Source organism: Neovison vison, chromosome 13 (genome assembly GCF_020171115.1).
Source record: "Neovison vison isolate M4711 chromosome 13, ASM_NN_V1, whole genome shotgun sequence".
Taxonomy (NCBI): Eukaryota; Metazoa; Chordata; class Mammalia; order Carnivora; family Mustelidae; genus Neogale; species Neogale vison.
In genome coordinates, this window is record NC_058103.1 from 38930372 (window position 1) to 38945650 (window position 15279).

At 43.1% G+C, this 15279-nt stretch overlaps 1 protein-coding gene across 1 annotated transcript in view; it reads right to left on the bottom strand.

Moving 5' to 3' along the window:
- Positions 1–1147: 1147 nt before the first annotated feature.
- The window catches only part of PRKCH (protein kinase C eta), a 230477-nt gene continuing 216345 nt past the window's right edge, over positions 1148–15279 (bottom strand). The window contains exons 13-14 of the mRNA XM_044231956.1: positions 3969–4112; positions 1148–2426 (exon numbers count right to left, since the gene is read on the bottom strand). Of these exons, the coding sequence (XP_044087891.1) occupies positions 2280–2426; positions 3969–4112 (291 nt within the window). The 3' untranslated portion in view covers positions 1148–2279. The remainder of the gene's footprint in view (positions 2427–3968; positions 4113–15279) is intronic.

Genomic DNA, 15279 nt, shown 5'->3' on the forward strand with positions numbered 1-15279 from the left:
TCCTCTCCTGGCTTGATCGCTGATATCCTGTTGGGTTAGGCCTGGGATTGAAAGAATGGACTTAAACCAAACTGGGCAGCCCAGGTAGTGGGTCTGAATAGATTGTGAAAAGGGAAGTTGCTGAGTGATTAAAGAGAACATTTCGGGCCTTTGTGGGGCTATGATGGTTTTTGTAAATAAACATAGGAGGTATGCTTTATTTGTTCATCCTTCTTGACCTGGGGGAGTAAATAAACCACATCAAGTAGCTCCTCAGCCCCACACAGCCATAGATAGAAGACTGAGCTGGCACCTAGCTATGAAGGTTCCTGGTCCCCTCACTGCCCACCAAAATAGAAAAATCCCTCCCTTTCCAGAAGTCTGGTGGATTAGAACTTCAATGATTTAGGCTCTAGACTAGATCCACTCCTTCCCAAGTCTGAAACCTTTGGGCAACCAATTAAACTTCTCTGAGCCTTTCTCTTCTTATTTATAAAACAAACTCTGATAGTCACACTGGAAATGGTGGTAGAAGGACCAGAAGATGTAGTGAAATTGTGTAGCTTGGGTGTGTCTCTGTACCACTAGGCACTAAACAAAAGTAAATGGAGGTCCCTAGTGACTCTGTTCATTCAAAAGTCCTTTTTCAGCTGGCAATACAAAAAAGAACTCAGGACAGAGATTTTCAATAGTGGCTAGATATCCTTTGGCTGCTCTGTAATTCTGCACTGGGTTTGTAAACAGAGGCCTTGTTCTGGCCAATCTTTGTGTGCAGAAGTGATGCAGCATATCCTTCTTGGAGATGTAGTTAAGCACCTCCTCCCTCTTTCTTCCTTGCTATGGCAATCTTAGAAGCTATATTTTCCAGACAGCATATTTATGAGATCCAAGAGGGCCACTGAACTTGCACTATGTTTTATGCGACTGAGAAATCAACGTTGTGCTGAGGCACTGAGACAGAGGACTGCTCTGTCGCCACACAGCTTAGCAGTCAGTACCCTGCGTCAGAACAGAAGTTCTGGGCAGTAAGAGGTCAAGTCCACTTAGGGAGACACAGGTTCTATCAGCTTTCCAGGAATTTGCTTTAGGAGTTCTAGCCATTCTGCTCAAAACCTTTTAGATATCTCATCTCCTAGTGGGGATGGGACAAATCATCCTAGACAGAAAGTTTGCTTTTGCTACAAAATGCATTTATTTCCAGACAGACAAAATTCTCCAGCTGCATATGAGTATATATTCTAAGGTCCTTCGGTAAATGTCCTGTTTGTAAGAGTCATTTCTAATTATTAAAATGCATACCAAACATTTTTGTCTCTTAAAATATAACTTAAATAACCTGCTAATGTGTAAGCCATAAGTCTGGTCACTGACATGAGTGGCGTGCGATTCTTCACTGAGTATGGTGCAGATCAACACATCATCCCACGCTGAGCTTTCACAAGTCCATGGGCAGCAAGCCCCTGGCTCACCTGCTGTTTGCGTAGACAGCTGCCCTTGTGGCAGCGAGCCCTCTTCTGTGGACAAAGTTATGTGGAGACAAAGAAGCATGATATATGCAACATGGAGAGGCATTTCACAGAATGCAAACACCATTCAGGTACATAAGTGGTCCGGAGCATGAACGTTCAGTGCACACGAATCTGTTTACACTAGCCGGGCACATGGCACCGTCTCACTGGGCACTCAATAAATATCCGTTCAAGTGAGGATAAGAGAATAAGCTGGAACAGTTGTCTGGTTGCCCAGCATGTGTTTTCAAGACAGGGCTTTATGCTGTGAGTTTTGTTTCTTCAGAGTAAATCATTCTGCTTGGAAAGCCATTCATTTCCTTACCTTCAAATTCTTCATTAGCATTTACAGACTTCTTGCAGTCTGCTGGTATCCGGTGCTCACTGGCTTAAGAAGAGCACAGAGTGGCCCAGACCAAGCCTTGATTTGCCTGTTGAAGTGAAAAGCCGGTTGGCTCAGAATCTCTAGGATCGAGTTGATTCTTCACACCTTCTCTTATGTTGGTTCCTTCTAATATCCCAAGCCCAGAGGAAACATGGAAACTCCTAGGTTGAGCAGTATACTTCTTCATGAAATCTCATTTCGGTATCCACTCTTTCTAGCACCCTGTCTTCATGAGGACTTGAAAGAGCTGACCTCCTGAAGTTCTGTCCTTCAGAGTTTTCCACCTGCGCTCTGAAGGTAAGGTTCTTGTGCTAAGGCTGATACTGGGGAATGCCCCACAAAGGAAATTCCTGGAAAGTTTGGATCTGCTTGTGATTCTCATATCATGCCTTTCATTCCCCATAAGGCTAAGGCTGCAATTCTGGAGACACAAAGGAAAAGTTTCTAAATTCATCCTGGTTAATCATTGGAAGATGTCCCTCATCAATTGGGGTTAAAACTGGCTCTTCCTTAATGAAGTCAGGGTCGAAATTACTGACATCTTCTCGGGATTTCTGTCAAAAGGAAACAAGGGTCAGATTTTAGGCACAGGAGGCTTTCTCCTCTTCCCTGGGCCTGCACCCTCTCCAGGGAGGTCAGAAGGGCTCTGCAGCCCTGGGAGCCGCAGTATTTACAATTAGGACCATTAGGACTAAGTGCATTGTAGTAATTCTGCTGTGCCATGTATTGTTATGGGCATTTGGGAACCCCCACTTCACTAACCCCAAAGAAATCTTGCTGAGAAGGCCGCCTCAGGCCAGGAGGCAAAGCAATTACTTTGGTCACCTGATCCAGCCCTCTCAATCACCCTTTAGTTGGCATTTCACCAAAGTGCCTCTTCTCAACGGGCTCCACTGAGGGACACACACACTTGGTTGTCAACAGAGTGTAAGTTCACACTTGCCTCACCAATTGCTTATACACAGGACTCTAGGTGTGAAGAGATTTTCTTGAAAGACGTGGAAGCATAGAGTTTAGGAAGCAACTGCCTCTTGCTTTACTCACCAGTTGGCTTCCCGTTGTCTTGCTGGCAAAGCCTTCCCTCCTACCTGAGGCATTGGCAGGGGAGGCCTGGTAAAGGAAGTGGCTTGACGGCTGGGTGCCTGGTGCCCAACCTTGGGGGCTGTTACAGATTAAGCTGGCTGTATGTTTGGAAATGCTGATATTTTACATCTTTATAAACTAATGCTGGAAAGCTCACTTCTGCCATTGTTAGGTAAGAAAAATGAGAGGTCTAAGTTGAAGATATATTTCTGCTTTCTCCACTGTGGATCTCTCGACCCAAAGCCAGAGCTAGACCACCCTCAGGAGTGCCCCCTCAGCTACCTTGCTTGGGAAGGTACCCCTGGCATGCCCGGTATTTCTTTTTTTCTTTTTTTTTTTTTTAAGATTCTTATTTATTTATTTGATAGACAGAGATCACAAGTAGGCAGAGAGGCAGGCAGAGAGAGAGGGGGAAGCAGGCTCCCTGCTGAGCAGAGAGCCCGATGCGGGTCTCGATCCCAGGACCCTGAGATCATGACCTGAGCTGAAGGCAGAGGCCTAAACCACTGAGCCACCCAGGCGCCCCATGCCCGGTATTTCTTGAGTCAAAAGGGATTTGGCCTGAGCTCTGGGCAGCAGTAGCTGATCCAGACCCAGGCTCTCCGAGCCAAGGAGCCAGGTTCAGAGAGATGGGTAGCATTTCATGCCTTTTCTACTTCCTTGAGGGCTTGGGAAAGGTACTGGGGGAGTGTGAGGAAACTTTAAGAATGATGAATTTCTCAGCCCCACTCTTTTGGGGAAACCTAGAAAGTTTTAGGTCTTTTACGCTCCAGAAAGTTTAGGTTAAGGGAGAATGGATTCCAGAGCAAGCAAGAGGTGAAAAATTTGAGAGAAGTAACCTGGAAGGAGAGAGAGGCTGCCTCAAGGGCCAGCCTCCTCCAGGGTGAGCCCACCTTGCAGGGGTGAGGCTGAACTTCTGGTTCGGTTATTCCATAGGGGACAACAGATTTTGGTAGAACATGGAGACATTTTAAGAAAGAGGAAAGTCTACTCTGATGGTCTTAAACACTTACGATTCTGGGTCTGAAAGGTGGTTCTACTTGGCGATGGTTCAGCTGGGCCCAGTCAATTTCCTTAAAGAAAGGATGTCTCAAGATGGCATGCTCTCCGCCCTGCGTAAGGCTGCCCAGGCGCATGGTGGGGTTCTTGGTCATGAACTGAGAGGGGAAGAAAGAGAGTCGATCATTCAATAACATACAACAATTAGGTCACAAGATGGTAGACATCAGCCCTGGCAGAGGAGCCTGTGTGAGGCTTTCTGGCTGATTTTGCTTAACTGGCTGAATTTTCCATTATGGGCACCGCCAGCATGAGTCATCCCTGAAAGGCGCAATTGCTTGTGTGTATTTATGGCCTTTGCCACTTCCATTTCAGACGTGGCCACTAAAATAAAGCTGAAGGGTCCAGTTTTCTTCACTGTAAATACCATGTATTTTTCTTTCCCTTTTAAAGAAAAACTCTTTATAAAATAGTGTGCCTTTCTCCAACACTGCAGTTGCCGACAGCCCACAGCTTATGAATAGGGCTACTTTTAAGAACAGCTGTGCCATTTTCTGAGGACCTGACCAGCCGGCCAGGGTTCCTACTCTCTGACAAGACCACAGAGAGAAGAGTGAGGGTCATTATTTTGAAGATCTGTGGGAAGAAGCTGCGAGAGTAAAAAAACCCAAAGTTGGCCACTTTTCTTTATGCAACAAAGGTGCTCTCTTCTCCTACCCTTCTATTTTGAAATGGTGAATGACTGAGAAGCTTCCTACATAGACCATTTAAGCAATGTGTGTAGATAAATCCTCTGTATATATACCAATCAGGTAACTTCCCTTAGGCTGAGCTCCTATCAGGATATTTGGAACAAAATCGTCTATGACAAAAAGGCCCATAAGGTGTTTTGATCCTGTCCAAACCAAGGATTCGCACAGGATAATTTGCTTTTCAGGGCCACAATGTAATTTTTCAATTTTAAAGACACTCAAGCTGATTTAAAATAGTAATTCAAAGTAAAAATGGCCTTGGATTAAGAAGTTTTGTGGTAAAGTTTAAATCAAGTTATCTTTAATAACCAAGTTTGATCTGTGAGAACAAGAGAAAAGATCTCGCTCTGCTGTGGAATATTCAGAGTAAATAAAAAGCCCCTGTGGTTGAAGGCAATGTTGGGAGGCCGCATCCCGGCCTGGCCAGGGGTCCAGAGCTGCAAAGCCTCCACTAGTGACCCCGGGGTGGGCAGAAGGCTGCAGAACTCTCTAAGCGTAGCTGACAGGAGAGACCTCAGAACATGCTGAACAGCCCTCCAAGGGAGCCAAGAAAAAATGCAGTGGGATTTAACAGCTTTTCCTCCCTCCTACGGACAAAGAATTCAGGGCCATAGGTGGGGCTGGAGTGGAGATGCAGCCCGAAAGTCTGAGGGGCTTTCAGAGCGGCACAGGTCCAAGCATTTAGCTCAGTTCTGTGAGAGCAAGGTGTTCATGCTGCCTAGGTTCTCTTGGATCAGTCTGTGCACTCAGAAAGGAAGGGGGAAATATGTACACAAGAGAAACAAGCACGGGGATGCAATCCTTAATGGAACAGACATCTATTCTAAGAGCTAATTAACAAACAATGCTGTAGAAAACCTCAGAGTACAAGGATGGTAGAACAGACCCCAGTGGCTTGTGGGAAATTCCCAGGCCTGCCAATGAGGAGAGCAAAGGACATCTTGTGAGTGTGCGGGTACAACTTGTTCTTCTGGGCAAAAGGAACAGTGCCTGGCTCTCGCCGCCGGAGTGGCAGAAACCCAGTGTCCAGCAGACTTTGTCCACTTTTCTTTGCCTCTGGCACTGAAGCCAGACTTCCAAGGGGCACTGTGGAGAGGCACTGGGCGTGAGGGAAAGGAGACCAAATCACAGCTGTTCTTCCTCTAAATGCTGCATCCCTGGAAAGGGAGACCATCAGAATAACCCTTTCACTAGCCTGATACCTTCTCTTGGGTTCTGGTAGGTCCTTTTGAATAACCAGACAGTTTAGTTTTGACTTTTAATATCTTGTTCTGAGCCCGTTAGACACAGCCATTCTCCAGTATAAAAGGGGGATCAATTTACAAAGGTTTACATGGTGTCCAGTGCATGCAAGGCTGTGTACCCGCCGTTGTGGGGACAGAGATGGCAAAGACAGTGCCCGTCCACGAAGGAGCTGATTGAGTGAAGGGGGAAGAGGCCAGCAAGCTTTGTGGCAATCACAGCTGGGTGAAATGAAAAGAGAAGTCATGGCGGCTTTGAGGAGGGGCTGGTCACGACTCCTTGGTGGCACTTGACGAGAGGAGGGGGATGAAGGGAATCAACACAGGCCTGAAGGATGAAGACAGTCGTGCCCAAAAGCCAACACAGGTGCAGAGGAACATACAGTGTGGTGTGACTGGCACGTGGGGATGGTTGGGGAGCCGGGGGAGGGGTGGAGTGCCGGAAGGGCTAGCCCATGGGAGCCACTGGAGTCCTAGAGAGAGGTGAGTGAGGCTCCAGCCACAGTGTACTGGGTATGTCCCGAAGGAGGAGATAAGATTATTGGTGGTGGGTGGACAGTTAAGAGGTGGAGAAAATAGCTGAGAGGACTAGACAAGTTTAGAAACGAGCAAGGTTTCTGGTTAGTGGGACGGCAAAGATAGGAGCAAGTCCTAGAGGGCTTGTGGAAGAAGAAGGAACACAATCCCCACTGGCTGGCCTTGCAGTGAGGGTGAGCTGGAGTGCAGGGTCACACGGTCGGCTCTGGCTAACTGCTGGAGGGTTGGTACTGGATAACAGACATCAGTAACAAAAAAAAGGGCAATAGATTACTGGTAGCATTAACCACAGAAGCAGTAGCATTAGTAATAGCAGTCTTTTGGGGGAATGGAACGAAAACATCCAGCATTTCTCAAGACCTGACAGGGCGCAGAGCTGGGAGGCTGAGTTCAGCTTTGCATTTGAAGTGTGCAGACATCCCCATGGAAATGACTAGTCAAGTAAATCCAGGGTGCAGGCAAGGATTAGAGATCTGTCTGAGATAGCAACATTTGGTGAGAGGGTAAGAGATGAAGCTGGTAAGGCAGGCAAGACTAGGGAAAAGGAGAGAGAGTATAGAAGTAAGACCAGCCCCAGGCCTCAGACATCTTATTTGGCTCACACAGCATGTTTTAAAATAACTTTAATTACTTGTCAAATATTTATAAACTAGGAAATGTCATTTAAGAGTCAAGTTTTCCACTTTCTCTTGGAAAACAGAATATTCTAGAACACTAAACTTGCACTGGTTGATATACAGGGCCTAGAGTCCAGCAGTGGCTGCTTTTTCAGATGGAGCATATGATCCCTGGTCGGCCACATGCCCTACCATCCACACTGCCTCACGTCTAGTAGGCTTCACTCACTGACTGCATGGTTCTGAGCCCTGGCACAGGGACAGAAAAGCCAGGGTAGGGCTTCTGGTTTAAGATGGCAACCTAGGAAGACCTCACACTCACCTCATCCCTGGACATATCAAATCTACACCTATTTTATAAAGCAGTTCTCCCTGGAGAGGAACTGGGGGCTGACCAAACAGCTTCTGCACAACACAAGCTAGAAGGAGACATGATAACATGCTCATAAAGGGAACACTCAATGTTGCAAACCGAAGTGGGGAGGAATAGTATTGAGAGACTTTGAGTAGATTCAATTACCTTGGAGCACAGAAAAAAATCACTTAAGAGTACAACTAGAATATAAAGCATTCAGCTAACCCTAACCCTAACCCTAGAAGCTTGACAAATGGCAGGAGACGTGCTAGGAATCTCTCCAGTCTGGAGGGGCTGGTGAGTATTATGAATGCAGTCCCCTTCCACCTTGGTAGCATAAAGAGGAGCAAGGTCCAGTGCCCTAGTGAGCCTGACACCTCAGTGAACCCCCGGCCCTTGGTCTGGGGTGGCCCCAGCAAGGCAGCCCCCAGGGCACCTGTGGTCAGTACTCACTACAGTTCCAGACTTCCTGCCAAGGTGACACAGCACACCATACCTGAGACACTCCAGGCCACACCACTTTGCCTCCAGATGACTTGCTAGGGCTCCCCTAGTACAAAGTGCTCTGGGACCTTCTAACTCAGTTCCAGCAGCCCAACCAGGGACCCCCTGTTAGAGCACCTTGGGCAGCAACAGCCTTGGCTACAGGTGCCTATTGTGCCAAATACTTGGGGACTCCCTGGCTTGCACCAGCTTCAGCTGTCCTGCTAGAGTGCTTTCTGCTCTCTGGGAGGGCCCCAGCCCATGCCAGCTGTCCTGCCAGGGCACCCTCTGCATAAAGAGCCACAGGACTGTCAGTCCAAACCCACTTCAACTCCTGCCATCCCAGCAGGGCACCCCAGAACTCCCAGCCCACCCTAGCCTCTCCAGTGAACCAAAGTCACCAGGTACACATAGTCTATAGGGGGACAACCCTACAACAGACCATCCCTTCAGTTCTAGGAGAAGTAGCTATTCTGCTTAATTCATAAAAATTAACGGAAAGTCAAGCAAAATGAAACAGAGGAATATGTTCCAAATGAAAGAGCAGGACAAAAACCTCAAAAAAAAGAACTAAATGAAATGGAGATAAGTGATATGCTGATATAGAGTTTAAAGTAATATAGAGATTTTTACTGGACTGAAGAAAAGAATGGATGAAATGAGGATTTCAACAAAGAAATAGAAAATATAAAAAAGAATCAGCTGAAAAATATAATAAAGGAAAAGTACATGAGAGGGATCAATAGTCCATTAGCAGATGCAGAAGAATGGATCAGTGATCTATCAAATGATAAAGGAAAACCCCAAGCTGAACAGCAAATAATAAAAAAGAATCTTTAAAAATGACAAATTAAAGGATCTCTTAGCGTCAAGCAAACAAACATTCGCACTACGAGGTCCCAGAAGAAGGGAAGCGAGAGAGAGAGAGAGAGAGAGAGAGAAACTTATTTGAAGAAGTGATGGCTGAAAACTTCCCTAACCTGGGGAAAAACCCAGACATCCAGTTCCAGGAAGCAACGAGTACTACAAATAAGATGAACCTAAGGAGGGTCACATTATGACACGTAATTAAAATGTCAAGGATTAAAGATAGAGAATTTTAAAAGCAGCAAGAGAGAAGCAGCTAGTTACTTATAAGGGAAACCCCATGAGGGTATCAGTTGGTTTTTTAGCAGAAACTTTACATATATCATGCTACTCTCTTCTGGCCTGCAAAGTGCTGAGGTAAAAACCTAAAACCAAAAATACTTCAAACAGCAAGATTACCATTCAGAATTGGAGACAAAGAATTTCCCAAACAGAGGTTAAAGAAGTTCATCAACATTGAATTGGCCTTACAAGAAATGTTAAAGGGACTTTTTTTTTTTTAAGATTTTTATTTATTTATTTGACAGACAGAGATCACAAGTAGGCAGAGAGACAGGCAGAGAGAGAGGAGGAAGCAGGCTCCCTGCTGAGCAGAGAGGCTGGTGCGGGGCTCGATCCCAGGACCCTGGGATCATGACCTGAAGGCAGAGGCTTTAATCACGGAACCACCCAGATGCCCCTTAAAGGGACTTTTTTAAGTGCAAAAGAAAAGGCCATAATTAGAAGAAAATTATAAATAAAAAAAGTAAAATGTGACTACATAATCATAAAACATGGAATGGGGAGTAAAAAAATTTTTTTAGAATATGTTTGAACTGGGGCGCCTGGGTAGCTCAGTCAGTTAAGTGTCTGCCTTTGGCTCAAGTCATGATAACAGGGTCTTGGGATTGAGCCCCACAGTGGGCTCTCTGCTTAGTGGGGAGTGTGCCTCTCCCTCTACCCCTCTCTCCCCCTCTCCACTTGTGCTCTGTCTCTTGCTTTCTCTCTTTCAAATAAATAATCCTATTTTTTATTATGTTCAGTTAGCCACTGTATAGTACATTATTAGTTTCTGATGCAGTGTTTAGTGACTCATTAGTTGCATATAACACCCCATGCTCATCACAACATGTGCCTTCCTTAATATCCATCACCCTGTTACCCCATTCCCCCACCTTCCTGCCCTCTGATACCCTCAGTTTGTTTCCTGGGTTCCATAGCCTCTCATGGTTCATCTCCCTCTCTGATTTCTCCCCCTTCAGATTTCCCTCTCTTCTCCCATGGTCCTCCGTGCTATTGCTTATGTTCCACATGAGTGAAACCATATGATAATCGTCTTTCTCTGCTTGTCTTACTTTACCTAGCATAACCTGCTCCAGTTCCATCCATGTTGATGCAAATAGTGGGTGTTCATCCTTTCTGATGGCTGAATAATATTCCACTGTACATATGTATCACATCTTCTTTATCCATTCACCTGTTGAAGGGCATCTCAATTCCTTGGCTATTGTGGACATTGCTGCTTTGAACATTGGGGTGCATATGGCCCTTCTTTTCACTACATCTGTATCTTTGGGGTAAATACCTAGTAGTGCAATTGTTGGGGCATAGGGTAGCTCTATTTTTAAACACCTTGAGGAACCTCCATATTGTTTTCCAGAGTAGCTGTACCAGCTTGCATTCCCACCAACAGTGTAAGAGAGTTCCCCTTTCTCCACATCCTCACCAACTTTTGTTGTTTCCTGTTTTATTAATTTTTGCCATTTTAACTGGTGTAAGGTGGTTTCTCATTGTGGTTTTGATCTGTATTTACCCAATGGCTAATGATGTGATGTCTTCAAAGGCAAGGGAAACAAAAGCAAAAATGAACTTTTGGATCTTCATCAAGATAAAAAGCTTCTGTACAGCAAAGGAAACAGTCAAGAAAACTAAGAGGCAACTCAGAGAATGGGAGAAGATACTTGAAAATAACATTATAGATAAAGGCCTAATATCCAAGAATTAAGAAAAAAAAAGAGTATGTTTGAACTTAAGTGACCATCAACTGAATATGGACTGCTGTATATTTAGGATGTTATATGAGCCTCACACCAAAACCTATACATAGGGATAAATTAACAGTTATACCGTAAGAGTAGGGAACTGTAACACCCCACTTATGTCAATGGGTAGATCATCCATTCAGAAAATAAATAATAAAACAAGGAATGACACATTAGACCAGATGGACTTAACATATAAATATAAAACATTCCATCTCAAAACAACAGAATACACTCTTTTCAGACAACAGAATACATTCTTTTCAGGTGCACAAAGACTATTCCCTTAGATAGATCACTAGGCCACAAAACAAGTCTCAATAAATTTAAGAAGATTAAAATCCTTCCTACATCTTTTCTGACCACAACAGTATGAAACTAGACATCAATCATAAGAAAAAAAAATGGAAAAAACACAATCATGTCAAGCTAAGTAACATGCTACTAAGCATATAAGAATTAATTAAAAAGAAAACCTGAAGATAAATAAAAATACAGTAGAACAAATTCTTTGGGCCACAGCATAAGCAGTTTTAAGAGGGAAATTTCTAAAACTACAGGCCTACTTTAAGAAACAAGAAAAAAAAAGAAACAAGAAAAGTCTCAAACTATTTAAACTTATACCTAAAGGAACTAGAAAAGGAAGAACAAAGCCTGAAGTTAGTAGAAGGAAAGAAATAATTAGAGCAGAAATAAAAGATAGACTATAAAAACAATAGGAAAGATCAAAGAAAACAAGAGCTGGCTCTTTCAAAAGATAAACAAAATCAATCAACCTTTAGCTAGACTCCTTAAGAAAAAAAGAGGACCCCCAAAAATCAGAAACAAGAGAAAAGTCACAACTGACACCATAGAAATACAAAGAATTGTAAGGGACTACTACAAAAAAAATTATTTGCCAACAGATTGGACAACTTAGAAGAAATGGATAAATTCCTAGAAACATATAATCTTCCAAAACTGAATCAGGAATAGAAAATCTGAACAGACCAATTACTACTAATGAAATTAAACTAGTAGTCAAAAAACTCCCAATAAACAAAAGTCCAGGACCAGGTGGTTTCACACATGAATTCTACCAAATATTTAAAGAAAATTTTATATCTGTTCTTCTCAAACTATTCCATAAAATGAAGGAAAGCTTCCAAATACATTCTATGAGGCCAGCATGACGCAGATACCGTAACCAGACTAGACAGTACAGAAAAAGAGAACTATAGGCCAATATCCCTGATGAACATAGATGCAAATGTCCTCAACAAAATATTAGCAAACGACATTCAACAATCCACTAAAAAGATCATTAACCATGACTGAGTGGAATTACTCTGGAGATGTACTAATGGGTCAGTATTTGCAAATCAATTAACAAAATGAAAAAAATCATATCTCAATAGATGCAGAGAAAGCATCTGACAAAATTCAACATATGTTCATGATAAAAACTCTCAACAAAGTGGGGCTAGAGGGAACATGTTTAACAAAATAAAGGCCACATATAAAAAACCCTCAGCTAATGTAAGTCAGTGGGGAAAAACTGAGAGCTTTTCCTCTAAGATCAGGAACAAGACAAGGATGTCCACTCTCACCACTTTCATTCAGCATAGAACTGAAAATTCCAGTGGCAGCAATTATCAAGAAAAAGAAATAAAAGGCATTTAAATTGTCAAGGAAGAGGTTAAACTGTTACTATTTGCAGATGACATGTTACTACATATAGAAAATCTCGAAGACTCCACCAAAAAAAGCCTATGAAAAATAATAAATTCAGTAAAATCGTAGGATGCAAAATTAACACACAGAAATCCGTTGGCATTTCTTTTTTTTTAAAACGATTTTATTTATTGATTTGACAGAGATCACAAGCAGAGAGGCAGGCAGTGAGAGAGGAGGAAGCAGGCCCCCTGCTGAGCAGAGAGCCCGACGTGGGGCTCGAACCCAAGACCCTGGGATCATGACCTGAGATGAAGGCAGAGCCTTTAACCCACTGAGCCACCCAGGTACTCCCCGTTGGCATTTCTATATACTGATAACAAAGTAGCAGAAAGAGAAATTAAGAAAGCAATTCCATTTAGTACTGCATCAAAAAGAATAAAATCACTAGGAATAAACTTAACCAAGGAGGTCAAAGACCTATACTCTGAAATGTATAAAATATTGATGAAAGAAATTGAAGACCTCACAAACAACTGGAAAGATATTCCATGCTCATGGATCAGAAGAACTAATATTGTTAAACTGTCTACCCAAAGTGATCTACGGATTTAGTGAAATTCCTACCAAAATATTAACAGAATTTTTTCCCACAGAACTAAAACAAACAATCCTACAATTTGTAGGGAACCGCAAAAGACCCTAGATAGCCAAAGTCATCTTGAGAAAGAACAACAAAGCTGAAGTGTCACATTCCCAAATTTCAAGATATGCTGCAAATCTATCAAATGGTATGGTACTAACACAAAACCAGACACATACTTCAAAAGGCCAGAATAGAGAGCTCAGAAATAAACTCATGCTTATACGGTCAATTAATCTATGACAAAGAGGTAGTGCAATGGGGAAAAGACAGTCTCTTTAATGGCTCTGGGAATACTAGATAGCTACATGCAGAAGAATGAGACTGGACCACTTTCTTACACCATATACAAAAATGAACTAACAAATGGGTTAAAGACCTAAATGTCAGACCTGAAACCATAAAATCCCTAGAAGAGAACATAGGCAGTAATCTCTTTGATACTGGCCTTCACAACATTTTTCCAGGTATGTCTCATCAGGCAAGGGAAACAAAAGCAAAAAATAAATCATTGAGACTATATTAAAATAAAAAGCTTTTGCACAGTGGCTAAAACCATCAACAAAATGAAAAGGCAACCTACTGAATGGGAGATGATATTTGCAAATGATATATCCAATGAGGGGTTAGTATCTCAACAACAGAAAGAACGCACACCACCCAACAGCAGAAAACCAAAAATCCAATTAAAAATAAGCTGAGAACTTTTATAGACATTTCTCCAAAGACTTACAGATGGCCAATAGACACGTGATTAAATGCTCAACATCATTAATCATCAGGGAAATGAAAATCAAAACCACAATGAGAATAAAAAACACAAGAAATAACAAGTGTTAATAAGGATGTGGGGGGAAAGGAACCCTCACACAGTCTTGGCGGGAATGTAAACTGGTACAGTTGCTGTGGAAAACAGTATGGAGTTTCCTCAAAATGTTAAACACAGAAACACTAGGGGCACCTGGGGGGCTCAGTTGTTAAGCGTCTGCCTTTGGCTGAGGTCATGATCTCAGGGTTCTCGGATCGAGCCTTGCATCAGGCTCCCTTCTCCATGGGAAGCCTGCTTCTCCCTCATCACTCCCCCTGCTTGTGTTCCTTCTGTCTCTCTCTCTCTGTGTCAAATAAATAAGTAAGTAAAATCTTAAAAAACACAGAAATACCGTAACACCTCATAATTCTACTTCTGGGTATTTATCCAAAGAAAACAAAAAAACACAAATTCATAAAGCTAGATGCCACCTCTATGTTTATAGTAGCAATATTTACAACAGCAAAGATATGGAAGCAACCAAGTGGCCACTGAGGTGAATGGTAAGGAGTGGTATATATGTACATTGAGATAGGCCTCAGCCATAAAAAAGAATGAGACCTTGCCATTTGTGACAGCATTGCGACAACACGGATGGACCTAGATGGTATTATGCTAAGTGAAAGAACACAGAGAAAGACAAATACCATATGATTTCAATTATATATAGAATCTAAAAATTAAAACAAAAAGCAGAAACAGACCCATAAAAACAGAACAAACTGATGTTGCCCAGGGGGTAGGGGGTAAGGGATTGGGGAAGGTCCTGTGGGGGATGGGCAAAATGGGTGAAGGGTAGCAGGAGATATCGAACGAAGAAGTCACAGTGATAAAAGATAGCAGAGCGACCCAAATCAGTGGTATTGTAATAGTGTCATATGGTGACGGGGACAGCTCGCCTTGTGGCAAGCAGAGCAGAACACAGAGACTAGTCAACTCATTTATATTGTACACCTTAAACTACCATAACACTGTGTGTCAACTATACTTAAATAATTATTAAATAAATAAATTTTTTAAAAGGCAGGAAGGACGAATACCATGAAACAGAAGCCAGGACGGGTACCACTGCAAGGAGGAACCTTTAGCCTCTCTTCCTGACTACTGCTCCAAAGATACAAAGATGGGGAGTTAAGGGAACATTTATCACTAGCCCAGTCCTGAAAGCTCTGATGGTACATCCTGTTGGAGATGTGCAGGGCTAGGAGGAGGGGGACTTGCTGCCCTAGGCCAGGCAAAGACTCTCCCTACATGCTGCATTCCCGCTGCCATGAAGTGATGCATGATCCTTCTTGCAGAAAACGTCCTCTGTTTGCTTATGTCCCTAATGGGACCCAAATGCTGAACA